Source organism: Anguilla rostrata, chromosome 13 (genome assembly GCF_018555375.3).
Source record: "Anguilla rostrata isolate EN2019 chromosome 13, ASM1855537v3, whole genome shotgun sequence".
NCBI lineage: Eukaryota > Metazoa > Chordata > Actinopteri > Anguilliformes > Anguillidae > Anguilla > Anguilla rostrata.
Window position 1 is genome coordinate 22,361,074 of NC_057945.1, and position 26,505 is coordinate 22,387,578.

The following is a 26,505-nucleotide window of genomic DNA, read 5'->3' on the forward strand; positions in this document are numbered from 1 at the left end:
ACACATATATTGAAATATGTAATGCCAATAAAGCATTTGGAATTGAATCAAACTGAGAAAGAGAACACCTAAGCACCAGAAACTTTGTAGTGTAAACACTACACAAACGTAAACACAGACCCCCTAACCCACATGCCAGACCTGCATCATGACCATAGTGCAGGACCACAATTCAACTGCTCCCATCACAAGGTATAAGCCATTCTGTCCTCCACCTCTGACCAACAAGTGCGGCTGAAGGTGATAAGAGCAAGGTTGGAGGGTTTGGGTATAGACATTTTGTTTCAACAGAGGGGGGGACAATCATGGATGATGGCAACCCCAGTACAATGGTGAGAACGTACAGTGGACACTCGGTAAACATAATGAATAAACTGAATATAATGTGAATGTACTGCAAATTCACTGTGAACGCACTGTGGCCACATCACAGCAAGATTCAAAGAAAACAAGCTGACAGGTTAGTAGAAGAAGACAGACTGAGAATGTCAGAAATAACACGCGCAGTGAAACTGCTAACGGAAGGCCAGCACCAGCGACCCGGTGTGAAACCGAAACGCTGCGCAGCTGAAAGGTTGGCCGTATTTCATAATGCATCTGCATGTTTTTGCGGTCAGAGGCCTGACCACTCAGGGCACGCAGGTGTCCAAGAGAAGCCGCTTGTGTGTGGAGTGAGAGAGAGGGAGGGGGGGGAGGGAGAGAGAGAGAGAGAGAGACAGAGAGAGAGAGAGAGACATAGGTGTAGAGAGAGAGAGACAGAGATAGGTGTAGAGAGGTGTAGAGAGAGAGCAGGAAAGAGGTCTGCAGGGAGAGCTTCCTCTGTGAACCACAGCCAGGCCCAGGAAACAGGCAGGAGGAAGCCAGCAGGACACCACCCCGCCAGCACCTTGTCTTTATAGCACTGTCACGTTCACTGGAGTGTGTGAGCCAGGCGGCTGTCCACCCATCACGTTTCGGGTCGGTGACTTACCCCTCGGAGGGACCAGCCATTCGCTGAATCGAAGAGGGAGAAGGAACTCTTCTTTTGCAGCGTCTGCCTGAAGAGAGACAAAGGGACAGGAAGAATGTGAACACCTTGGACACAATCGCCTCCTCTCCCTCCCTTAAACAACTGAATTATATTGCCATATACAGTAAAATGCAATAAACGCCATAGAACTTAAGTTTTTTTTCCTTTACATTACAAAAGTTAATCTAAATAATATATTCTGTTGGTTATGTTCAATTATGTTATAGTCAAACAGCAGGAACCTGTATTATGTGCAATATATTCAAATAATTTGTTCAATACAATTCTTATATAAAAAATTTGAATATATTATAAATTTAAAATGACGGCTTCATTCAGAAATTAGGAGGTGATGTTGATAACATGTGAGCATAGTGGATGTCCACATATGAAACATATTTTCTTTCATGTCCATTATTTAAATTTAGCAGACCATCATCCAGAGCAACTTACACAGCTTCTGTTTTTAACATACAATACATTCATACAATTGGATATTTTGCTTGAATAAATTCAGATTGAGAACTTTTCTGAAGGGTACAACAGCAGTGACCTGCCTGGGACTCAATCCTGGGGGTTGATTATAAGCCCAGTTCCCTAACCATTACACTACACTACCATCCTAGAAAGAGCACCGTCAGAGCTTAGATCCCATCATGGAAAGGCTCAGAGAGCTGAGGGCTACCTGAGATTCAAAACCCCACCAAACACGGGGCGTCGCTACATCAGTGAGATGAACTTCAGCCCACGGTAGCTGCCAACACCCAATGAACTGCACCGGTCATGATGTTTCTGAATCATGGACCTCAAACGTCAGTGCTGGAGGACCAGAGTGTCTGTTGTTTTCAGTGAGCGTCAGTCCTGAAATTTTTAATAAAAGTCACTGACTGGCTTAGGAGTCCACAAACCTTGTTTTCAAAGCCTAAACTGGCAGCTGTTTGAAAGGAAACCACAATGCAGATGCTGTGGTCTTTCAGGACGGGTTTGTGATTCCTGCTCTGAAGGGTCGACAGAGGGAGAAAGGTGAACTCCTTCCTGTTTGAGAATGCCATAGTCTGGTCTGCTTGTGATTCACAACACATCAAAGGCACCTGCTAATGCCCTGTATGTTTAAGAAATGCGAGTCACCACTCAGCCTGTGAGAACGTCCGTCCACGGCCCGTCCATTTAGGCAAGCCCTTTGATGTTTGAAAGCATGTCAATCAGACTTTGGGCCACAACTGAAGCATTAACTAACGGGGCCTAACCAGCCCAAAGTGTACTCGAAAATTACAGGCCATAAATACTGCCTGACCTCATTTAAAAGCACAGAACAGGGGTTTCAGAAATACATCAGAGATTAATTATGCAAGTATCAAACTATTTCAGTTTTTTTCCCACAGCCAAAGCCCTTTCTTTGCTCTTCCTGCGCAGTAAAAGAAAAGAGGGTTCCTAGCATGCCATTCCATGACGTATCCTAGAAACGCAAACACAGGCCAAGCTCCCACTACAAGGACAAATGTCCTGATCTCAGGAATCCTTGACATTTTCAACAAGCTAACATTCCAAACTGTGCCACACTATAGCCTAGAAACCCCTTTCCTATTCAGGAAATCTGAATACATGAGACCCTTTAAAAAGTAATAAGTCTCACAGGCCCTTTTGCTCATTCTGTTTTCTGCCACCTTGCACTTGAGCACTTTTTGAACTTGGTCCTAATCAATGAAGAATATCTTTTGCAATCTTGACCTAAAGTCTCTTTCTTCTGTGAATTCATCCAGAGTTTCAGTGGTATATAAATTTTCATTTAATTTCATTTTGACACGATGGACAAATAAACAAAATAGCTGCAAGTATATACACTGCAACAGAGCAACATAAACCTACATTTACATTCAGATATTTCACAAATGCTCTTATCCAGAGAGACCTGCATTAGTGCCTTCGATAATAGTTAAGCGATGAAGAGCTCATGCCAGGTCAATAGTGTCGCCATTAACCCATAGCATACTTCAAAGTATTAAATACAGAAACCTAGAACGTTCAGTGCCATAGCAGGTACAAGAGGGAGACAGAGAATGTAGTGCCTCAAGAAGAAATTGGGTTTGAAGATACAGTTTTAAATGTAGCACTAGCTGGGCTAGTGAAGTGATGAAAACCCTTCAACCTGAGTTCAAATTTAACCTAAAGATACATGCAGCCCGGCAGGCAGTCAGAGACAACGCACAGCTTTGCATCGTCGGCTCCTGAATGTGCTTCCTCCCCTCAGTGGAACAGGTGCGCTGTGTGTGTGACTCTGAGTGAGCGAGCGAGATGACTGGGTCACCCAGGCGACAGCATTCCACCCGCACCTGCGCGTACGGAGTGCGGAGCGCTAAACCACCGCCGTCCACATTCCGCACACAGATGCAGCGCTGCAGCAGGCACCTGCGCAGCCCGGAATGCGAGCGGGCGGAGCTTACCATCGCCAGCATGTTACAATTTACACGGAGGAACACAACGTTGACTCTGACCCTAACCCTAACCCTTCATATTTCACCTGTCTGGGGTCTCAAAGTGCAAAACCTTAAGATCTTGGACAGGTAAACCACCATAAATTTGCAGCCCCTACCTGAGAGATTTACAGCAACTGAGCAGCAGGATGTTAAAGGAGTAGTTCACTTTCTGCAGTTATTACTCCAGTTGAGGTTATGCTTTCAACTGGTCCTGGGGGGCTGATGTGGTGCTTCTTGCTCCAACCAAATATTCTGCTGTCATCTACTAAACAATTATAAACACCAGCGCTGATTCACTCCTATGTTAACCCAATAAAACATTTTCTCCAAGGACAAATGTACAATCTGCCCTTTGTAGCGCACAACTTTGTCAAATATGTCAGAACACATTAAATATCAGGCCGGTTGTATCATCAACAGCAAAAGTTGGCATGAAATCCTGAAATGGATCAGCCCCTGGTTCCGTTCCCCTTAGTTACAGGGTCACCCAGAGAGGAAGGATTTCCTGTGTAGCTGGACTGCAGTCTACCTGCAGCGGTCCTCCTCCAGCACACTGAACACACAGCGCCACTGCTGGGGCACGGCGCAAAAGACAGTGGCAGCTGTACCCCTCAGAGAATGAGTGTGCCAGTCTGTGCCCACCTGGACTCCTGAAGGGGAACGCTGCAGCCATGGGACAGCTTATTAAACGTGACCTTAAAGAGATGTACTGTACCTTTTCTCACCTTTCCCCGCCCTTACCCGGAGCGCAACACAGAGCTAGCGAGCCTTGCACTCGTCATGTGACGCGACCCAACATGGCACATTCCTCATCAGCCCTCAGAAACGCACCTGAAGGTATGTGTGAGACCTGCGGGGTTCTTCGCCTCCAGCTAATCTCCAGCAGGAATTCTCATGGGCTCACACAGCCTGTCAGTTACTCCATGCTGGGCGGGGGCAGTGTCTTATCATGAGCGACGATGACAGCAACAGCTCACATCCTCTAGAACGGCCCGATCTCTCTCACACTTCCACCATCATGTACTCCGGCCCGTACAATGTGACCCAGCCCTGCCCAGCCCGCAGGCGGTCCCACTGCACTTGCTGCACAGCCTGGATCACCTCCTCCGTCCCACCTAGCAACAAGCCAAGCGACAGGGCAGAGCCAGAGGGGCCCACACTATCCAGGACGGGCACAGAGGAACATGCCCAGTTTGAGAGGCCTGGCACCTGGGGGCGGCATTAGCTCTGGTGGCCGTCACAGTGGCGTGTCACAGGAAGCTGGACATGCCAGCCCGCGGGCAGGACTGCATGCTGGGAACCTGGCATGTTTGTTGTGCACGATAGTTAAGGCTGTGGCCCGTGTCCCTGCTGTTCAGAGACCATATCAGATTCTCTTTCAGTTTCCCTCAGAGCACCGCCAGACCACTCTTGGGGCGGGGTGTGAAAGCCACTTCAGCAGGGCGGTCATTATACAGCCCTGGAGGGCCCAGTGACTCATTCATGTCATTGATTGGCTGAAGACTGCACACAGCTTGTTCTCAGGACCTTAAATGTCTGCTGATTGAAAGGAAATCACAAATACCTGCAGACACTGTGGTCCTCCAGGACTGGGAACCCCTGCCCTACATGGTGAAAGAGAGACAACTAATCGGTACAGAAACACATCCTACAGAGGCCAGGAACAGCAAACACACCTGATCCATAAGGCTGCTCAGGTTCACAGCAGGACAGAGAAGGTCGGTACAAAAATAGTCAATTCAAACCGTGGTGACCTGATAACCAGGGTTCACAGCTCCAATCCGGAGAGCAGGCGTGTATCTGGTTTTTGTTCCAACCAATTATTCTGGCTTCATTTTCTAAGCCATTATCATTATGAACACTGCTGCAATGCTGCTAAAATGTTTTCACCAAGGATGCACATGCAGTCTACTGCTGTATCTCATGAAAAATGTCAGATCAAGCCCATTATTAGGCTGATTAAATATTAAGAGCATGGCATGAATCCCAATCTGGACTGCTGTTCATCATGCACCCTGACCCTCTATAAGGTGCAGCAGCACCATATGAGCTGTTAGGTGCCATGGTACAGATCTGCAGGAAATGTCTATACTTGAACAGAACCAAATTAGCCCCCTAAACCAGCACTACTGAATGACATGCAGGGGAGATGAGTCCTGCACGCTATATCGCTTTTATTTAGCCTGTGTTTGCTTAGGAGTCTTCTTCCCATCATTGTTTGCACAGAAATGACACTCATCTGCCCTGTGTGAGATAACGGACCATTTCACAGAGATAAATAGTTATGCATGGCCTTCTGCGAAAATAATATTTGATTTAAGAAAGCACTCAAACCATGAGATAAGCCAATTCTAAAAGCTTCTCCTGATCATTTTTAACCGAGAGGACGGTCACAAAATGATAAGTACACAGCCGAAAACGGATTATCTAACAGAAGCCAGTTAAAATGGGGATACATTTGGTAAGGGGAGAGAAACAAAACAGAGCGTGGCAGCTTTGTCTATCTGAGGTAAGCCTGCTCAGAATGAACATATTGCCCCTGGCCTCCTGGGACCTGTCTCAAACAGCATACCTACACTTTTCAGGCAATAAACCATGCGTTTTAGGAGGAAGTCCCATAAATCAGAGAGGAAGAGGCAGGGATGTCTGACAACACTGCCGCAGTACTGCTGGAAAATAGTATGGATGAGATTTTTCGCACACTGCCCACCAGGTACCAAAACAATATGCGTTCAACAGTAGGCAGTATGTTTAGTAGACAGGACATGTTTTGATGACAGTAGTTAGGAGGCTATTTCAGACATGGCCTTGGGGTTGACTTCCAGAATCTGACTGGACCTGTGAGTCCCCCTAGTGGCAGAGAGGCTGAAGTGCAGTGGAGAACCCCTGCGTGTTTCTGTGACAGTGATCAACAAGCAGCCCAGAGATAAATTACAAGGTGGAAGATTACCTCAGACTGGAACACTCTGTCTCTGTTACACAAGCCGCACTTCGAGGCTTTCTGGAGTCAGCCTGGTGAGGAGGACAGCCACGCCCACAGGTTTTGCCGGGGGCTTTCATGAAAGAACTCGCTACCAGGGAAACTCGCCATGGCAGCGACGCAACAACATGTCAGCAGACCAGCGTCCAACTTCCAGCGCACTTCACATTGTTTTAGATTTTTCATTAAAAGCATTGTTAGGAGCTGCTGAGTAGGAAAGAGATAAAATGGCACGCAAGGACAAATAACCAATCACAAACCCACAGACTACATGGGCACAGGCTAACAAACTGCCGTGAATGGGATTAATCACAGAAGGCTGTCAACAGTCAACTGTCTGGCTAGTTTTAAACAAACTCAATAATAATCATGTGTTCTTTTTGACTGAGATTTTTCCAAACATTGGGAGTCTTTTCTGGTTTTTCAACTTCCTCAGGATAAGCATTTCTGGTGCATTAAAACAAAGAACTGAAGATTTAAACCAAACACAGAAACACCAGGACGAGCCAGCACTGAGAGAGGAGGTTTGATTCAGCAGATTATATCACAGCAACCTCACACTCCCTTTAAATGCACTGCAGAAGGAAGATGAGGGAGACTTTTACATTTACAGTAACACTGCAGTCACTGTTACTTAGAGGAATTCACAAAAATGCATGCAGAGGTTAGGCAAAGAGCAGACATGACTCCGAGTCATGAGCGGAGTGCGTCATAGCGGAAATGCACAGGGTCTTATGGCCAGTGCTGCGTATAGCAGTCACAACACTGAGGGTAATACTGAGGATCTGACAGCACGTGTGCGTTTCCATTGGATGGGGAAGGGAGGGGGCCCTCAGCTGTGTCCGCTTTCAATGGCAGTGAGAAACCAATCAGCGATGCAACCCATCTGTGGCACCAGACCGGCAGCTTCCATACTGAGGAATGACACGCTGCACATCATTCTATGCAAACTCACTGTTTTCATGTTCGGAAACCTTCTTATTGTGGCTTAACGAACACTTAAAATTCCAGATTAAAGTGATCACACAAGGTCTTAATGCTACCTTCCCTGAAATTAGAAATGAACCAATGGCCCTTTTTTCTGCTGACAAAACTCTACCTAAAAAATCTTTGTTACTTCACTTTGTTAACCCTTACCTTGAATTTAAAAACTTAAATCAAGTCACATCAGCCTAGACATTAAGATATCTTACAAATGTATAATTCACAATTTAGCATTTCTTCATAACTTTTTTCATTTCACACAAGAACCTAATTAGTTGTTGTTCTTGTCCATATTACTCTACTATAGGAGCCACAGCCGACCCCTGGCACCTTGCTCACATTGTTCTCGAAATGTCAAATGGTGTCTGAATTTCATGAACCACTTCATTTATCACTTGGCCAGGGAGTACAGGGAGGGTTTTTGGCTTTCTGGCACTTTGTATGTGTTTGCTGTGTTTGCCTGCATGCATCATCTAAATCAAATCCAGCAGCATTGTGGCTCCCTCTAGTGGTACTATGTGCAAATGCAAGGCATTTTTAATTTATTTCTTTAGTTCAATCACCTGTGGTACACTTCATGGGAAAATCTCCCGGGTAGTTTGCAGAGTAATTACTGCTGTAAAAGAAAAGGGGCGGTGGATATGGTTTCAGAAAGAGGCTGAGGACTGGTTGGGAGGGGGGTCTGAAACATATCTCACACCTGCTACACCAGGAGCAGCACCCACTGATGTGAGGCAGAGAGAACAATGGGATTATGGGTGCTCTGCTGAGGGCTGGATGGAATGCAGCCCCAAATTCCCCCTGTCAGAACCGAGCGAGGTCCATTTCAAAGGGCAGGTCTCACATTTCAGCCTGAGAAACACCCTCTCACTTGCTTTCCCTCTCTCTCACACACACTCACACCCAAGCGCACATACAAATTCGCAGGCACACATACAAACACACACACAAAAATGCACACATACGAACACACACACACAAATGCAACAAATGTGTACACACACACACACAAATATGCACACATTTGCACACAAAGGTGCACACACACACAAATACTCTTAACACATAAACATGCATACAATGACTGCATGCAATCACACACATGCTTGCATGCCCACACATATATGCACGTACACACACATGTACACACACACATACACACACACACACACACGTACACGCACATACACACACACTAGAAGGCTTCAGTAGAGGTATATCCACCAAGCCGTATGTGGTGCCTGGTCCCCTTCATGTTAGGCGCAGTGGGAAAATGAGTCTGCAGCCCTAACCTGAGCAGCCAATCAGCGCCCACCCAGCTTCCCGCAGCCACGGCAACCATCACTTCACACTCCAAGAGGCAGAGACACACAATGAATTCACGTGCCACAAGAGACAGGAAAACACATCCAGCCTGGCAGCCTGAAATAACAAGAAACCCATGTCTGCAGTATCAGGGCGTGGTTCTGTCTGACAGAGCAGATTCCCAAGTGTGGAACTCATCATCCCAGGCTTAAATGAAGAAAAGGTTTTTACCCATTTTCAACATTACTGCTTTTCTGGATGTGTTCAGTCTCACGGCAAACTGTGTGTGTGCATGTGTGTGTTACACTTGGCACTGTGTGTCACTGCCCAATGTCTTTTCCTGCAGTGTAGATGTGCCTGTTCACATGCTGTTATGTATCAGGGTAAGATATGAGAGTGTGACAATCAGAGGATATTTGCATGTATTTGTGTGTGTGTGCGTGTTTGCATGCGTGTGTGCCTATATGTATGTATGGCTGTGCATTTGTGTGTATATAAGTGTGGCAGTGCATGTGTGTGTATGTGTGTGCATGTGTAGCTACATCAGGCAGTGAAGGTCTAGTGACTCAGTGTCCCTCCTACCCAGACCCCAGAGAGTCACTCACACTTTCCAACAGCACACTCCTTCCGTTCCAGAGCCAGGGAAACAGCCCTGTGCTCGCTCTCTCTCTCTCTCTCTCTCACACACACACACACACACACACAGAGTGCAGACAGAAGCACAGTACTGTGCTGGCCCTCACAGTGAGAGGTGTCAGAGCACAGTGTTCTACATACATTCCTACATATTGAAATGCATAAGAGCCCTCCTCCTACACACGGTCATGGACAAAGATGCATTTCATAACACATCCATCTGACGTGATGCAAAACAGCACAAACACAAACTAGGGGCAAACACAACCGCCTGCTCTTGGGCTTATGGGAGCTCCACAGAACACAGGGCCCCACAGATATGAATGCTGGGTTGTCATAGGAGCAGTCCCATGACAACACTAAAACCCCACTTGCCCTGTGTGTGAGGGGCGGAGCCTGATTGCATCCTAAAGAAGGAGGTAACACCTGCCAGTGAGCATGCAGGAGTGGTCTCACACACACACACACACACACACACACACACACACACACACACACACACACACACACCCACGCACGCACGCCCGCACGCACGCACGCGCACGCAGGCACGCACACACACACTCTCTCTCTCTCTCTCTCACACACACACACACGCACGCACACACACACACACACACACACTCTCTCTCTCTCACACACACACACACACACACACACACACACACACACCCACGCACGCACGCCCGCACGCACGCACGCGCACGCAGGCACGCACACACACACTCTCTCTCTCTCTCTCACACACACACACGCACGCACACACACACACACACACACACACACTCTCTCTCTCACACACACACACACACACACACACACACCGACAGCAATGCTGAACACGTGGATATCAGCTGCCACTCCATATCCTTATCCTCCGCATCACTCCACTGAGATAAGGACCACTCACTTTACACCGGCAGCACCCAGCCACATGCTCAGCGTTTCATGCTTATCAGAGCTGACGTCAGTCTCCAGTTCTGCACCCCTCACGAGGCTCACGGCAAGAACAGCACAGCCAGCTGGCCAAGAACTTTATCTCAGGAGGGCCAATCAGAGCACCGGGAGCTGAACCCTAAAAGCGTCCCCACACCGTTATTACAGTAGTTCTCTCTCATGTACAGCACAGGTGACTGATGCCACAGGTACGCGGTGTGGCCACTGCACACAGCAGGTTCAAGGCCTTACAGGTGTTCTTATCTGGAAACTGCCTGTAACATAAAACCACAATGCAATTTTGCACTTTACTTGGAGGACTGTGGAATTGCAGAGGGGGCGAACACCAATGTTTGGGCCAAAAGGGTAAAAATACAGAAAGGTGTCCATTTGCTTCTGCGACATGTGGTTCAAGAAAGCTTGTGAAAAATATAGCACACGTTTTAAAACCTAATTACACCAAAAAACCACTTTGGGCAATACAGTCTGCTTCCTGTCAGTTAAACTGTGAGATAACTAACAATATACTGTACATGTGTCATATTACTATGTGTTATAAAATAAGTCATATTGTTCCCAGAAGGGAGCTTACTGGACACTGGCATTGAGACTGAACAATTTAAATATATGAACATTAACTTAAATATTCAAGCAACAAAACAATAATCCTCAGATCTAGTTTATCTAGCCAGTTTATTTGTTGATTGTGTAGTTAAATGTGACAAGGAAAATTTTTTTTTTATATTCTTGATATTTTTTCTGCAAGAACAGTGTTTGCCCTTCAATAGCCTTAAGGGGGCACTGCATCTAGTCATCATTGTGTATCTGATCGATTTCAGTTGTCCGGGCTGTGGACATATCATTTGTAATTTGACGTCATAGTATGCAATTTTCACTATATTATTCAAAACATACTTTTACAATAACTATTTCTGAGTAACTACTTTGTCTTTGTCATTTTGGAAATGTTTACAGATACAGTTCTGTAGGTCTGTACTGATCCTTGGCAATTGCTTTAGCTCAGAAGATGCACAGTAAACAATGCAATCATGGGATCAGAAGCAATCATACATAGTATTTATTCATCAAGAAAAACATTTTCCTTCTTGCTCTTGGCAATTAAAAGAATTTTCCATTATTCATGAGGATCTCCACGAATGGTCCTATAGTCCAGGAATTCGTGCTTATCAGAAAGCCAAAATGAAGTTCTTCTCCAGCCCCAGAATGATCAATTGTGCTGATTATGACTGCACAGTGTTTCTTCCCCATTTTTCTGAAACTAAAGAAAATGCTTTATTTATCACAAGTGCATATTATTTTCCTGAAATCATAGCTTTGATTTTCTTTGTTTTGCTGGTTTGCCTATACTTAGGCTTAAACCTGGGTGTACTAAAAAAGACTAAATGTTGTTGCCACTCCACCCACCCCCCAGGCAAGTTCCTCCACCCACCAAAATAAATTCTGTATGGAAAACACTGAATAACAAAAGTCATGCAAAGCAACTTCCCAAGCAAACCTTACTTCCATAAATGTGATAAATGCACACGAAGAGTGCAAAATGGCAGTGTCATATAAAATTATTTTTCATAAAAACGACGAATAATTTCCTTGATCATTTAGACATTGAGAAAAAATCATTTAAAAACAAACAACTTTTAGTCCAGTCTGTGGGGGGGGGGGGGGGCACTAATTCACAGAAGTAGAATACCACTTCCTTCGTAGAAATGTTGGAATTCCCACGGACAGAAACAGAAACTCTGGTCCCTCTCGGTTCCTGGTTCCACAGCTCCAGACTGGCCTGCTGGTGACTGACAGTCAGGGGACATGTGACCCATACGCTCCAGCCTCGCAGGGAGATGCAGAGTGCATGCTCACAGCCCACGGGGCGCGGACAAGGGAACAAGTGAGCGTATGTTCATCAGTTACGCAATATAAAACGACTGAGTGAGCATCCCCCTGATTACGTTAGCTTGGAGAGGAACGCAGACACTGAGCTCATTGAGTTCGCGCTCACCCAGCACAGAACACCTGAGTGAAGTTTGGATCTTTCCTTAAGCTCATCTTTATCTCCCATTTTTCTGTTCTGGTTTGTTCATTTTTATTTTGTCTTGATTTTTGAGCGTCCGAACTGGTGCGTTTTTCTCCCTGAAGTACAGTGACTGAGCTGTGCGCTCGCTGTGCCAGCGGACGTCACTACACACACAGCTGACGCAGGCATACGATAGGTCAGTGGCGCAGGCATATGACAGGTCAGTGGACATTAGCTGTTTGCACGGGTAGGTGGGCGGGGCTGGAGCCCTGCTGACAGAAACCTGGCCAATCCCACATCTCTCTGAGAGTCTCTGGGCAACAGTCAAGACTGGCATCACTACACCAGAGCTGGATGCCCTACCAGCCCCCCAGACCTGATGGAAGGCTCTCAAAAAGGAGTTTGTACTACCCTGCCCTACCAACAACCCTCAAACAATGAACTTACCCTTGGTCTTTAGATCAGCAGGCTAATTGTATGTTTTATAATGTGGACCAGCCAGGTGTGGTTTTGAAACCCAGTGTAGACCTACCTCTATTACACACTATCATAATTAATCTTTATGTATGTACAGAGCCAATCACAAATGAGCCAGCATTTCACAATCAGTCTGCTGATCAGCTACATTATCTCTCAGGCCAAAGCTTAAGAACACCACGACTTAAGTAGAAAATAGAGTTGGATCATAAGGCACAGGTGTTAAACAGATAAGAGACTACAAAGGTAAGTTTTCAGTCTCAAATTATAGGTCATAACAGCTTCTGTTTCCCACACAACCTGAGGAAGGGTTATTCCAAACCTCGGAAACCATGAAGTTAAAGGCTCCTCTGGTTTTAAGGGTTGAACTTGTAGCCAGAATGAGCCATCCCTCCTGCGATCGCAGGGCCATATTTGGGTGGTAATGAGACATGCTTGTTAAGTATGCTGGTCCAGTGCCCATCTCACATCTGAAAGTAGTGTCCAAGTCATATCAGGTCAAAGACACAGGCTTATTTGTGCTTCACAGTCAGTGGAAATGCTCGTAAAAGGGCCAAACGTCTGCTGACTCGAAATGAAGCAAACAAGAAGGTAAGGACACTGATTACTGTAGCACAAAAAGAAAGATCCCATCAAGGCAGCAGGCTCATCCTGTTAAGGCACTGTTCTAGTGCTCGTATGGGCTCCACAGTCCTGTTCTGAATCCAGACCACGTCAGTGACCAACTACCCAGCAGCCCTACAGGGCCTTGCACAGCTGGATCTAGCATCACAAAGCGAACACATGGTTTCAACTGGCGAAGATTAGAGAGTGTCATCATGCACTAGTGACCCCCGCTGGTCGATTAGGCATCAGTGGGGCATCTATTGAGCCACACATAAAGTGTCTTGCTTAGTCTTGTAGAGAGCTCACACATCAAAGGACAGCTTGTGCTTGGACATTTTGTCCTGAATCGATATCCAGTCCTGTCCAGTACAGATAACACACTCTGAGGCTTCAGAAGAACATGGGCAGGGTACTAATGTCCCTACTGTGTGCATAAGTTGCCCTCAGCTGCCAGAGATGAGGTTTCCATAACCTTACTGTCCCAGATTCATTTTACCTTTTGGTAAAATATCTTTTCCAGCATCCAGACTGTGGACTAATGGGAGGAGAGGGACCCTGTTATACAATGGGCTCTGGTTACACATTACCTCCAGCCAGAACACCATAAAGAAGCCGTCTGCATACGTGTACATACCGATTCCATTTTTATCATTACCTGGAACACATATATACACACATACACACACACACCACTGATTCCAAACCCACCATCAGAAATTTCACAGAAATTACCGAAGATTCCCACCAGCGTGAGTCATCAGAGTGTTTAATTTGCAGATACAAATTTTCAATCCAGTGGAATGAATCAAAGATATTGGCCCAGCACCTTATTTATTGGCAGGTTTTCCAAAAAGAGGCAGCTTTCTCAACAAAAATTGTAAAGCAAAGCCAACTGCATGTGTCTATTTACAATGTCTCCACAGTGATACCCAGGACATTAACCTTTCCTGACCACACCTCCACTGACATGATGTAATACACCAATCTGACTTGGAACAACCAGCAAGGCTTTGCCATCCATATCCTGTCTAAAAACAATAGAGTTTGAATCATGGAGAAGAGTGCATCATAGCTGCAAAATTTAGGCCTACTTTTAAAGGCATACTATTCAGGATTTTTTGCCTTGCGGTGTTCCTGTGCTAACATTCAGAGACATCTCCTCAGCCCCACCCACTCAATTCTGTTTTTATATTTTATCAGTTCTTACACCATTTTTTTTTATATCTCTGTTTTTTCACCTCACTAGAGACAGTGTGGGACAGAGGGGGGATGCAGGAGGAGCATATCTCTAAGCCCAATAAAAATCACACACACTTACACACACAGGCTCCTACACGCTGAGTGTATTGAAATCTCCCAAAACGCACTCATAAAACGAGCAGTAAGGAAATATGGGCAATTATGCCAGATTTGTATAAAGTAAAAGGGAGGATTACTGGGTAACTGCTCCAATTACAGTTTGAACCTATGAGGAAACTGCTATTGCATATTAAAGAACAGTGCATGGTTTCTGAAGAACTGAATTCCAAATAGCTGTAAACTCAAAGTAATTGTGGTGTAAAAATAAATAAATAAAATAAAAAACAGACATTCTCATGCACCTTAATAAGCTCTGACCCCCTGCTCTACCAGAGGAGTGACAGCTAGGGCGGCACTCACACGACATCTTTAAACGCCTCTGTGGAAGGCTTCCAGAATGTTCTGCCTATTAACAGTTCACAGTCAGGGCAATGAATCTTACCACAATCTGCCATTACCTCACTGAGCAAAAACAACCCTGAGAGAGAGAAAGAGAGGGAGGGGGAGAGAGAAGGACGTAGTGAGAGAGCAAACCGGGAGAGAGAAGTAGAGAAAGAGAGCAAAAGAAGAGGAGAAAGAGAAACAGAAAGAGAACCAAACACAGAAAGCAGAAGAAATAAACAGAAAGAGAGAGCAACCAAAGGACAGAAATGGAGAAAGAGAAAGATGACCCCATTAGATATATGAAACAGACCATTAAAAGTGGCTAATGGTGATTGTGGACATAGCCCCTGGCTCAGCAGAGGAACAGTTCTGCGTCTGACACAGCAGAGAGGGAATAAAGGGGGAGTCGGGACCAGGTATGCCCTGATGCCCTTCTCCCTCTGAGCTGGGATCTCCCTTGCTCCATCCTCAGAGCCAAAAATCCCCACCTGTAAGGTTCAAATCCCAGTGCACACACAGTCTGACGCACGGCTCAGACAGAGACAATGCTCCTGTGGCCCCGACAGCCAGCCCACACCTGCTGTTCAGGTAAGCAGGAACACAGGTGAGCCGGGAGCTTATGCATGTTTAGCCATCAAAGGATGCACACACTGAAATTAAAGCACTGGAATAACTGCTGCTTCTCTAGCAGAGTCTTCAAAAAGGCAGCATTCATCCAGCTCTGTGTCATTTACTAACTGTTGTTACTTTATTTCTGTACAATTAATGTTACTAAAATGGTACTCTGCCTTGGTATGGATAATTGAGGCCAACAGCTTCGTACTCATCTGTGCTGTCGTCCTCGTGGCTTCTTGACAGCAAGATTTAATTTAATGTCAGAGCATCTTTTCGAATTCAGGGGTTTAAATCGTTCTGAGCAGCAGATGCCGTTGCACCAAAAGCAAAGGCTATAAGAGGAGCGACTCACTGCCTTTTTTCCACCATATTCCTGAGATTTCATTTGGAAACAGTTACGCACAACCACCCGCATACCAGCTCCCCAAAAACTCCATTCAGAGCTGCCATCTTCTGGAGTGATGCTTGTTAAGAGGCCAAACCCCGTTCATACCCTTAAATTATCTTAGCTGAGGGAAGCTGACAAACTGACAAAGGAGGATGAGGGAGAATCGGGTGAACAGCACCCCCGCCCCCCTGTGCAATGTGGATAGTCCAGTCAGCAACACATTCCACAGGTACGTGTGAAGTCTGTTCCTCAATAGGTGAACAGAAAGAGAAAGCACATGATACTAATCTGCAATGGGACTAGCAGCCTCTGGTCTAGGGGCTTCAGGCAAGCCATAATTGCTGAGGAGAAAATCACAGGAACTACAGATTGCTGGCCTTCCATCCACAAGGTATTATGGAATTTGGGGGTGGGAAAAAAATGCCATACTTGTACATTTGTAACTTTAAAAAAATCTTGGATGAACTCTTGAATGAACTGAGAGTCTGTAGAACAAACCATTACATCAGTCAACAAAAGGTAACACTCAGCACGGAGGGGCTGTGCCAAAGTCTCCTCTTAAAATTAAATAATTACCATAGTCCCTCAGTTACTGGTTAGAATGAATCTGTTGCAGGGCATTACACATGACGTGTTACATCCACTTCGAAATTTACAATATAACAACGTGATGTCACAATGTCATACTATAAGGTATAGGCTACTTCAGTATACAGGTGGTCACGTGATCCACTACCAATAAGCCAATAATTAGTTTTACTGAAAAAAGGAAAACAAAACGGTCACAATAGCCTACAGGCTCACAACTCTGGAGCACGTTGCGGCCTCTCGTCTACAGTTGTCAGTTTAGATAATAAACCTAGGTGAAGATAGTAATGACACTTCACCTAGGTCCTAAAACTATTCTTTTTTTAGTGGACAATACATTTTATCTGGTATTGACAGGCATGCCAATATTATAATTTCAGACATATATCTGTGATAAAAACGGACAAGTTGCACTTACACACAATTACACACACAGTATCCAAAATACTGTTTGTTGTATATTTATTCACTGTGCATATAATAATACAGGGGCTGCTTCAACTACACAAGTAGAAATGTATTTTGTAAATGTACTAATGTAAAAACAATGTTGCAGTCTTTTCGGTTAATGTAGATTACCAGGTACTTCCCTAGACTTGGATTCTCGTACAAATTACAAAAAAGATTTCAGTGACTCATCTGAATTAGAGAGGTGGGAAGTTCTTACCCCGAATCTTCATTGCTTTCAACGGTTGTTTGCATGTGACTGGGTCTCTTGAATGTTACTTTTAAATACGGCGTGATTAACAGATCCAGCGTCTTCAGTTTACTCTCTCCTAAACGGCTCTGTGCAGTTCTAAATCCACTTTCAACAGCAAGTTTTCAAAAGATCCGTCAGACACGTTTACTTCAGCGAAACATAATTGAGTCGTAAAATGAGGACATTGGAACCAGTAGCCTATTAACAGCCGTCCAGCGACGTCCTTTTGGGTTCGTTTGTTGTCACTCCTTTCGGGCTTTTTTCTGGTCTCTACTGTTGTTTCACGCTTTAACGCTTCAAAGCACACAGTCTGAGCGCTATGTCAACGCTGCTAGCGCCGCCTATTATCAGCGTGTAGAACCGAAGTTCGTGCATTGCGATAAGCGGTGCTCAAGTTACGCCCTGGGCTGAGGAAGTGGTCAGCGTTGTGATTCCGGAATTGTGGGGAACGCGATGGGGGTCGCCCCGTTTATTTATTCATTATTGTATTGGGTTAATTTCATTTACGTAAATAGCTGGCTTCCTCTTTTGAAGTAGCCTAAATGGTCTACTTGGACCATTTTGGAGAAGTTCACAACTGTCGCATTGAAGTGGAAGTTTTAATGACACCTAACACTTTACTCCCATTCACGTTGCCTACCAGTTAAGAGACTATGCAATCTATGTGTAGAATCATTTGCCTAGGATTGAGGATAATAAAGCTTTGAAAAGTAACTTTTACCTGCATCCGTACGCTGTTGAGCCACCATCACAAAAATTACAGAGGCTGGAAAGTTGGAACACCCCAGAAAGCCTGCAGTGTCATAGTTGTCCTCCAGTCATACAATGGAACAAATTGTGAGCAGAAATCAATCTCATGCTTATGACCATGCTGATTGTAAACATGGAAATTTCAGTTTGCACACTGAACGAACCCCAGAAATGTAACTACATGAAAGGTCAGATCTAGTCAGATGCAGTGTACCAGTGACTTGTCACTACCTGGGCTTTAGGATTATAACAAGACCAAACCAATGTATCAACATTTCCTCTGTACATACATGCAATGATGCTCTTAAAAATCCTCAGTGTGCCTGCACAATATTTCTGTTCCCTGCTTAAATTTACTAGGTCAGAAAACATCGACAAAAAAATAAACTAACAAAAAAAGCTGCCAGATTGTCTGCTGTAGGCCTACTTCATATGTTAAATTGGTACAGCTTGGTTTGAAATACAGCCCTCCTGCATTGCTGTGCTTGGGAGTAGTGGTCTTTCCAGTTGCAGTGGCTGAGTAATGAGTATAGGAATAACTTCAATTTTCAACACTGTAGTTTTTCCACTATGGTAAAATATTTACACAATTAAGTGAATGTGAATGTTGTCGATATTTACACCTGTGACCTTGTTTACATGTGCTTGCCTTGGCCCGCAGTACCAATATTTATAAACATTGCAGCTAACACAAAATGTTCTCACAATGTTGCTGCCATGTGGTGGCAATGAAATAACACTAACAAAACATTCCAGCAACATTGTGAGAAGCTGGGATTTGTGTTAGCTGGGATAGCCTCTAAACCTTTGACACCATTAAAAACAAATGATGTTTCATGCACACTGAAAAACTGGATTAGAAACTGCAGCAACTGTACTCAATTACAAAGGGCCATGTAACACTAAAGTCCAGTGGGAAGTTGGAAGCCTTTGAAATGTTAAAATACTGTGAAAATTATGTCGTCGATTAGTTATGTTCAAACATAACTAGTTGGAGGCAATTCAATAGATAATGCAGCTGAGCAGCTGATTTTATGGCATATCCAAGCCAATCTGCAAGAAATTGTTTTGAGTAAAGGATGCACATCATATTCGGGCAGTGTAAGTTTGAGTACAATGTCGGTATTTAAGAAAAATCATCAACTTGTTCGTCATTATTAGCACAACCACAACTATTTACCCACAACTGGCATCAACCGTTAAGGATCTACTGAGAGGCCCTAGCTGTGGCTTCAACAGGCATTTTTCCCAGGACTTGTACTTCGGTCTGGGAGTACTATTCTGGGCACAAAGTTTTTAAGGGCACAGGCACTGCAAGAGGAAACATTTTTATAGCACAGTCATCAACTGAGCTGTTGGTACAAATATGTAAAAACATTTTTAAAAAAATACATTTTACTGTCTTGTTAAAAACACATTATCCACTGCAGCATTATTGCCATCTAAAGGTAACAGCCAGTATCGAACCTCCATTCATTTTCAAAGCTGCTGATCATGCCATCAACATTTTGTTTCCACATCAACAGGAAAAATGACAGACTTCCTGAGGTCATCATTAATAAAATTCAGAGTTTTATTTGGTGCTTATTTCCTACATTAGGGTACTATAAAACAGTACAGAGTTTATATATAATGTAGAAATGATGTCTAATATCCTAAACTATATATAAAACATTAACAGAACAAAGTTTGCAAAGTACAAAGAAGTGGACCCATTTAAAGTAAACTAGATGGTGGACGGCATTTTCAGTTTTATTCCCCATCGAACTCTATGAAAGGCATCGATCCAGTCTCTACAGCTACACAATGAACAAAAGGAGGATTTGGATTTGGATAAAAGTTTTAAAACGACTAAAAACAAGTGTGAATGTCCATAAAAATAGTGTTTATGCCATACAAGAGGACCCGAATCCATGATTTCACAGTGCTAAGGACCACTAACATAGCTTGTTATAATCTCTGTCATTTACAGCTGAGAGACAAGTTAATTATGATGAAATCTGATGTGATTATAACAGAATATACAATTTTTTATTTGGGCCTTTGCAATTTCCAGAAATTACACAAAAGAATGAACCAAATAGACATTTCTAATGTCCACTGAGTAACTGATCTATGCAAACTTTGGGCAGTTATATTTCTAGCACTGTAGGGTGATAATGTTGAACAAAACGAATCTTAAAAAATATATACAAAGCACAATCTGTGAACTAGTATCTCAAAAGTGCTTTGACTCTCATATTCAGCCTCAATTAACCATATTTTTTCTGTGGGCTACCTCAGAAGTAGATGACAAGGGCATCTCCAGGCATGTTCATATGCATATGCGAGACCAGTCATTTAAAAACAAAAAAACAATAAATAAAAACTGAGAAACCCACGTACAAATACGTACTCAATCACACTTTCCCAAAGACTGTACCTTGATGATTACCACTGGCTCATGGCAACACCACCCAGTAAGTAGCGATATTAAAAAAACAGTTGGGTGGGGGGTGCTGAACTGGTAACCATGAAGGGACGCTTTCTACAGGTGATGTGAGCCACTCTACAACATATACACCATGTTATACCACTACAGGAGACAAGGCTGCATGAAAACACAACCACTTTGGTCAAACAGTGCCCAGCCTTTCGCAAGTTCCAGCAGATTGCAGACGCCACACGTTATTTTTTCTTCTTCTTCAAAAAGTTGGTGGAGCAAAAAAAGGACTTTTTTTTTTGTTCGCCAAACTCCACAGAAAAGATGAATTACAGTTGATTATGACAACATGAGGCAAGAGGGTCTCTGGAGGTTCCCGCACCCCTCTTCAGATGACCTAACACATTGGGCATGGGCTGGGGGGGGGGGGTGGGTCCGCTGGGGAAAGGCCCAAATAAGTGCACTTCTGCTGGAAGACAAGGCAGTAAAGTGGCAATGCATGTCCAGGCAACGGGCACTACAACGATGCCACTGTGGCCAGTCCTTCACTTGGTTCCAGGCTGTGGTGGTGCAGCTCTGCCTTGCAGATGGTGGAGCCGGCGCAGTGCAGAGAGCTGACAGCAGGGGGCTCCTCATCTCCTGCAAACACAGGCACAAAGGCTTCGTTTGTGATGTCATGAGGTTCGTGCCATGAGAGAAAGAGAAACACATGTGCCTCATTCTCACTTAGGCCCAGGTCAGGCAATGTATGGCATAAATGGTGGTGCTCGTATATACCGGTTACGTTCCCGAAAACAAACCATTTTATAACCAGGTTGGACCAGTGGTGGTGCTCGTATACTGGTAAAAAAAAACATTTTCCAACCGGTTTTGTTTCCAGTAGATCTACGTCAGGTGCGAGAGGGCCTACAGACATCAGGTTTATCAGTCTGAAATGCTGTCAAAATGTAAAGCTTGTGTCTGGGAGCATTAATAATGAGTGTGTGCTCTTATTTCCACTGTCTGTTTTGCATGCCATCTGAAAAAGTACTGCAGGGGAGAGCAGGGATTGATAGAAGAGGATCAAGTCTGTGCTGACCTGTGACTATGTGGTAAGTGGTTAGGAGAAACTGATGTGGTAGTAACCAGAGGAAATGTCATAACTGGCTTTGACTAGACAGTGTCTAGCCCATGATTATATAGACTTTCTGTGGAGTATAAGAGAAGTGCAGCCAATACCCTGAGAGTATCCAAACTCTATTCAGATTATTAACTGAATTCAACATGAACTGTTGAAGCTACGCAGGGCTGGGTATAGGATACTTGGATTGATGACCTGGAAAACTAAGTATGTGAGTGTGTGTGTGTGAGAGACAGAGAATGAATGAGTGAGTGCAAGTATTTAAGTGCCTATATGAGTGTGTGAGTATTTGTGTGCGAATGAGTCAGTGCATCAGTGAGTGAGTGAGCGTGTGTGTGTGTGTGAGAGTGCATTAGTGAGTGAGTGAGTATTTGTGTGCGAATGAGTCAGTGCATCAGTGAGTGTGTGTGTGTGTGAGTGCAATAGTGAGTGAGTGAGCGTGTGTGTGAGTGCATTAGTGAGTGAGTATTTGTGTGCGAATGAGTCAGTGCATCAGTGAGTGAGTGTGTGTGTGTGTGTGTGTGTGTGAGAGAGTGCATTAGTGAGTGAGTGAACATGTGTGTGTGTGAGTGCATTAGTGAGTGAGTGAGCGTGTGTGTGAGTGAGAGCATTAGTGAGTGAGTGAGCTATTGTGTGAATGAGTCAGTGCATCAGTGAGTGAGTGAGCGTGTGTGTGTGAGAGTGCATTAGTGAGTGAGTGAGCGTGTGTGTGTGAGTGCATTAGTGAGTGAGTGAACGTGTGTGTGAGTGAGTGAGCGTGTGTGAGTGAGTGCATTAGTGAGTGAGTGTGTGTGAGTGAGTGCATTAGTGAGTGAGTGTGTGTGTGTGAGTGAGTGCATTAGTGAGTGAGTGAACGTGTGAGTGAGTGCATTAGTGAGTGAGTGAGCGTGTGTGTGAGTGAGAGCATTAGTGAGTGAGTGAGCGTGTGTGTGAGTGAGTGCATTAGTGAGTGAGTGAACGTGTGTGTGAGTGAGTGCATTAGTGAGTGAGTGAACGTGTGAGTGAGTGCATTAGTGAGTGAGTGAGTGAGTGTGTGAGTGAGTGAGTGAGTGCATTAGTGAGTGAGTGAGTGAGCGTGTGTGTGAGTGAGTGAGTGCATTAGTGAGTGAGTGAGCGTGTGCGTGAGTGAGTGCATTAGTGAGTGAGTGAGCGTGTGCGTGAGTGAGTGCAGGTGAGTTTCTCACCCAGGCCAGAGGAGGAAGACACGCTGTCGGTCAGGGAGGAGGAGTCGGCCTGGTCTGGGCACAGCCCCTCCATCAGGGGGATGGAGAGCTCTGAGGAGGGCACCGATGAGTCATAAATCCCAGAGTCCCGGGGCATTTCGGGGGGGCTGGCCGAGCCGTCTGTGTGCGGGAGGGGGCCAAGGGGGGCGCTGGGGAGGCTGTCCTGGGAGGCAGGGCCCTCGGGCTCCCCCTGCAAGGAGGCGGGGCCTGAGGCAGAGCTGGGCCCCGGGCCGACGGAGGCGAGGACAAGCGCGTTACTCGTCAGCGGGCACTCCCCCTCTGGGGGCAGGGTCCTCAGCACCACCTCATTCAGCACCAGCCCAGAGTCGAACTTCTCCATGGGCGGGGCCCGCGTCCGAGCCCGAGATGGGGCGGGGCCAGGGGCGGGGCCGGGAATGGGGGCGGGGTCAGGGGCAGGCATCAGCCTCTTCTCGAACCAGTCGGGCTCCTGGGCGATGTACTGGTGCATGTTGCAGATGGCCACGTAGAGGGCGCGGCCCGAGCGGCTGCGGAAGTAGTTGCGCTTGCTGACGTTCTGGGGCGGCGGCTCGCGCTCGGGCAGGCTGAGCTGGCGGGAGTGCAGCCGGCCGAACAGCAGCGGCAGCTGGTCCATCAGCCTGAAGCGGGGCGCCAGGTCCAGCACCGCCGGCACCTCGCTCTCGCGCGAGTAGTCAAAGTACACCGCCAGGAAGCGCGAGAGGTCCGGCGAGCTCTGCCGCGCTTGCCGCAGCTTCTCCGCGATCATCGCCACGGCGACCACAAACAGATCCCCGCCCCCTGACCCTCCTGACCCTCCTGACCCCGCCCCTCGGCTGGCCCCTCCTTTGCTCCTCCGATTCTTTTTCTCCACAAAGTACTTCATGCCTTTGGAGCAGATGGTGATTATGAAGTGGGCCTCCTCGATCTGTCGACTCAGCCAGGCCATCTGACCCTCCTTGCATATTTCCAGGTGCTCCCACAGGTCCAAAGCCACCTGAAGCACAGGACACAGTACACCTGCTGTTACACCTCACCCACACGAGGGTCTCGTCTTCAACTTCTCAATGTCCACAGCAATAAATCATAACATCACAGAACAGACTGATCAAAGCCTTATTCAGTATGCCTTTTCAAAACACTGTACAACAGGAATCTAAAACTCTAGTCTTGAACCTCTAGTCTTGAGTCTGCTGGTTTTGGTTCGAGCACTTAAGTGCTTAATTAAAGTCACCCATTGGCTAAAGAGTCACACCTTCTGTCAAGGGCCTAAATTGGCCAATGATTGAAAGGAAGCTGCAAAAACCTACTGACACTGCAGCCCTCAAGACTGGAGTCTGAGATCCCAACCAAACAAATTCAACACTAGTCCACAAAGCATGAAAACCAGTTGCCTCATTCAGCCAGCAGGTGGCAGTATGCACATGACTGATCACACCGCTCCGGGTATTCTGTAGCCCTCAGCCTGGTGCTGCTTTCCACTGCGCAGGTTCACTTGCTAGCAACACTTTCTTGGGTCAGTTCACATCTCACCACACAGGTTTATTAAATACACTGCCCTTTGACCCAGAGTGCACCCAAAAAGGGCAGAACCTCCCGTTACAGATTTGAGTTTCCTAGACCTTTAATGCACTGGTCTTGCCTATTTCACACTGAATGTTAAACACATACACAGCCCTGGATGACCAACAGCACACCTCCAAGCATGAATGTATTTGATTCGTTGGCCTTTAATAATTCAGACAACACCTCAATGTACATATTTAACCAGCGTGTCAGCCCAGTTGATTGAGCACACGGGACGAAGACATGTTCAGTGTTTGGCTGTGCACTCCACAATTTTAGATTTGTAATCAATCAATTCGCATGTGGTTAAAGCGCACATTCACAACTTTTACTCTTTTTTGTTTTTTTTATACATTTTGGTTACTTCCTTGGCTTACCAGGCTCTTTGTGATTTCTGAGCTCACCAGGGCTCTTTCTTATAAATGATGTTCGGAACAGTTGGTTTTGGTCAGCCTAAGGTTTGGCCCAAGCCTGCTGGCAGAGCATATACCGTACCTCACAGCCGCAGAAGTCCTGCAGGAAGTTGGCGAAGCTCTGGACGACAGCGAGGTGCTTGGGGCCGTCTCGGCTCGAGTAGCAGATGAAGACCTTGGGGCGGGGCCAGGGCCTATCTGCGTTTAAGGCAGTGGTGTGAGAGGACGACTCAGAGCTCTCTTCGTCCAGGTGGGAGTAGATGTTTTCTGCGCGAGGAATCACGGAAACAGGAGGGGTGGAACATGAAGGTGTGGAACCATTGTTTTAAGCAGCGTTTAATGCACTTTTTTCCTATCTAAAAAAAATATATATATATGACCAAGATACACTATAGGAAATAGAAAGCAGATCTCTGCAGACGGGTATGTCTGATGGTATTTCGCAGCTGCTGTAACAGACGGGCTGAGGTGTAATGAGAGGCAGTACGGCATGGTGGGGCTCACCCTGCTGTTTCTTGCGGCACATGACGGTGAAGAGTGTGGCAAAGGCGGACATGATTACCAGGGGCACAGTGATGGCCATGGCCCGGATAGGCCCCGCCCAGGGGGAGTGCACTGTGAGAGAGTGACAGCACGGAATGCAACTCAACACGCAGGAGCAATAAACAGCCTAATCACACATCTGAACACACCTGGACACTCAACTCAACAGAAAAGGAAATATTGCTTGTAAAACAAAATAAAATAATAATACTAATAACAACAATGAAATGTACTGGGAGAGTGAGACAGCACAACTCTGGGACATAATCACCCAGGACTGCAAAGTGAGACATGCAGCACAACTCAACATTCAGGAATAACAGGCAACGGCAAATCAACACTTCCTCAAACTTGATCACCATAGAGTTTGCATAGTACAGCTTGAAATCCACGAACAGCAATCAACAGGAAACAAATACTTCCTCAAATCCAATCACTATAGAGTTCACACCGTGCAGCTCAATGTCTGACAATCCAGACAAAACATGTTTCCTCAAATCTAAATCACCATGACAATACCTAGCAGAGCCTGGCAGCCATTTTATGGTCGAGTATGAGGGGTTCAAATTTACCTTGGCTCACGTGGTACTGGGCTTGTCTCCTAGTGGTGTTGTTGTCATCTCGGAGCTGGGTGCAAAGGTATACATGACACCAGTGAGTCATCCCTGCTGCAGTTTGTTCAGTTTAACTGGCAGTTCTGGCTTTTAAACATATATTCTTGCACACTGCCATGCCAAAAACTATTTTTAATTAAACAGTAAACACCCTCCTCCTACTGATGGAACACTTCAAATGCATATGCGATTCCCTTTTCTAATCAAGAGAACACGTTCAAAAATAGTAATCCATAATTACTTCTGTCAGTAACTGCAAAGAGGCATTTAGTGTGTGTCACTTTGCGTGTCATGCTAATGCTACTTGCTGCATCATAAGTGGCATATCACACCTACCTATTTGTGGTTAGGAGCATTAGCATTTATGGATGTTGCCACAGAGCTTAAGAATGAGATTTAGCTCTATGATGGGCCAAGAAAATATATTTTTACAATAATCAAAAGAATTCCAAAAATCATGTTTCCCAT

General features: G+C 45.5%; 2 protein-coding genes across 2 annotated transcripts in view; both read right to left on the reverse strand.

Moving 5' to 3' along the window:
* The window catches only part of arhgef3 (Rho guanine nucleotide exchange factor (GEF) 3), an 82,385-nt gene extending 64,565 nt beyond the window's left edge, over positions 1–17,820 (reverse strand). Inside the window, exons 1-2 of the mRNA XM_064304578.1 lie at positions 17,378–17,820; positions 971–1,037 (exon numbers count right to left, since the gene is read on the reverse strand). Coding sequence (XP_064160648.1) covers positions 971–1,037; positions 17,378–17,412 — 102 coding nt within the window. The 5' untranslated portion in view covers positions 17,413–17,820. The remainder of the gene's footprint in view (positions 1–970; positions 1,038–17,377) is intronic.
* Positions 17,821–19,709: 1,889 nt separating this feature from the next.
* Positions 19,710–26,505, reverse strand: part of il17rd (interleukin 17 receptor D) — a 34,210-nt gene continuing 27,414 nt past the window's right edge. Inside the window, exons 9-13 of the mRNA XM_064304970.1 lie at positions 25,996–26,050; positions 25,385–25,495; positions 24,963–25,147; positions 22,887–23,898; positions 19,710–21,221 (exon numbers count right to left, since the gene is read on the reverse strand). Of these exons, the coding sequence (XP_064161040.1) occupies positions 21,100–21,221; positions 22,887–23,898; positions 24,963–25,147; positions 25,385–25,495; positions 25,996–26,050 (1,485 nt within the window). The 3' untranslated portion in view covers positions 19,710–21,099. The remainder of the gene's footprint in view (positions 21,222–22,886; positions 23,899–24,962; positions 25,148–25,384; positions 25,496–25,995; positions 26,051–26,505) is intronic.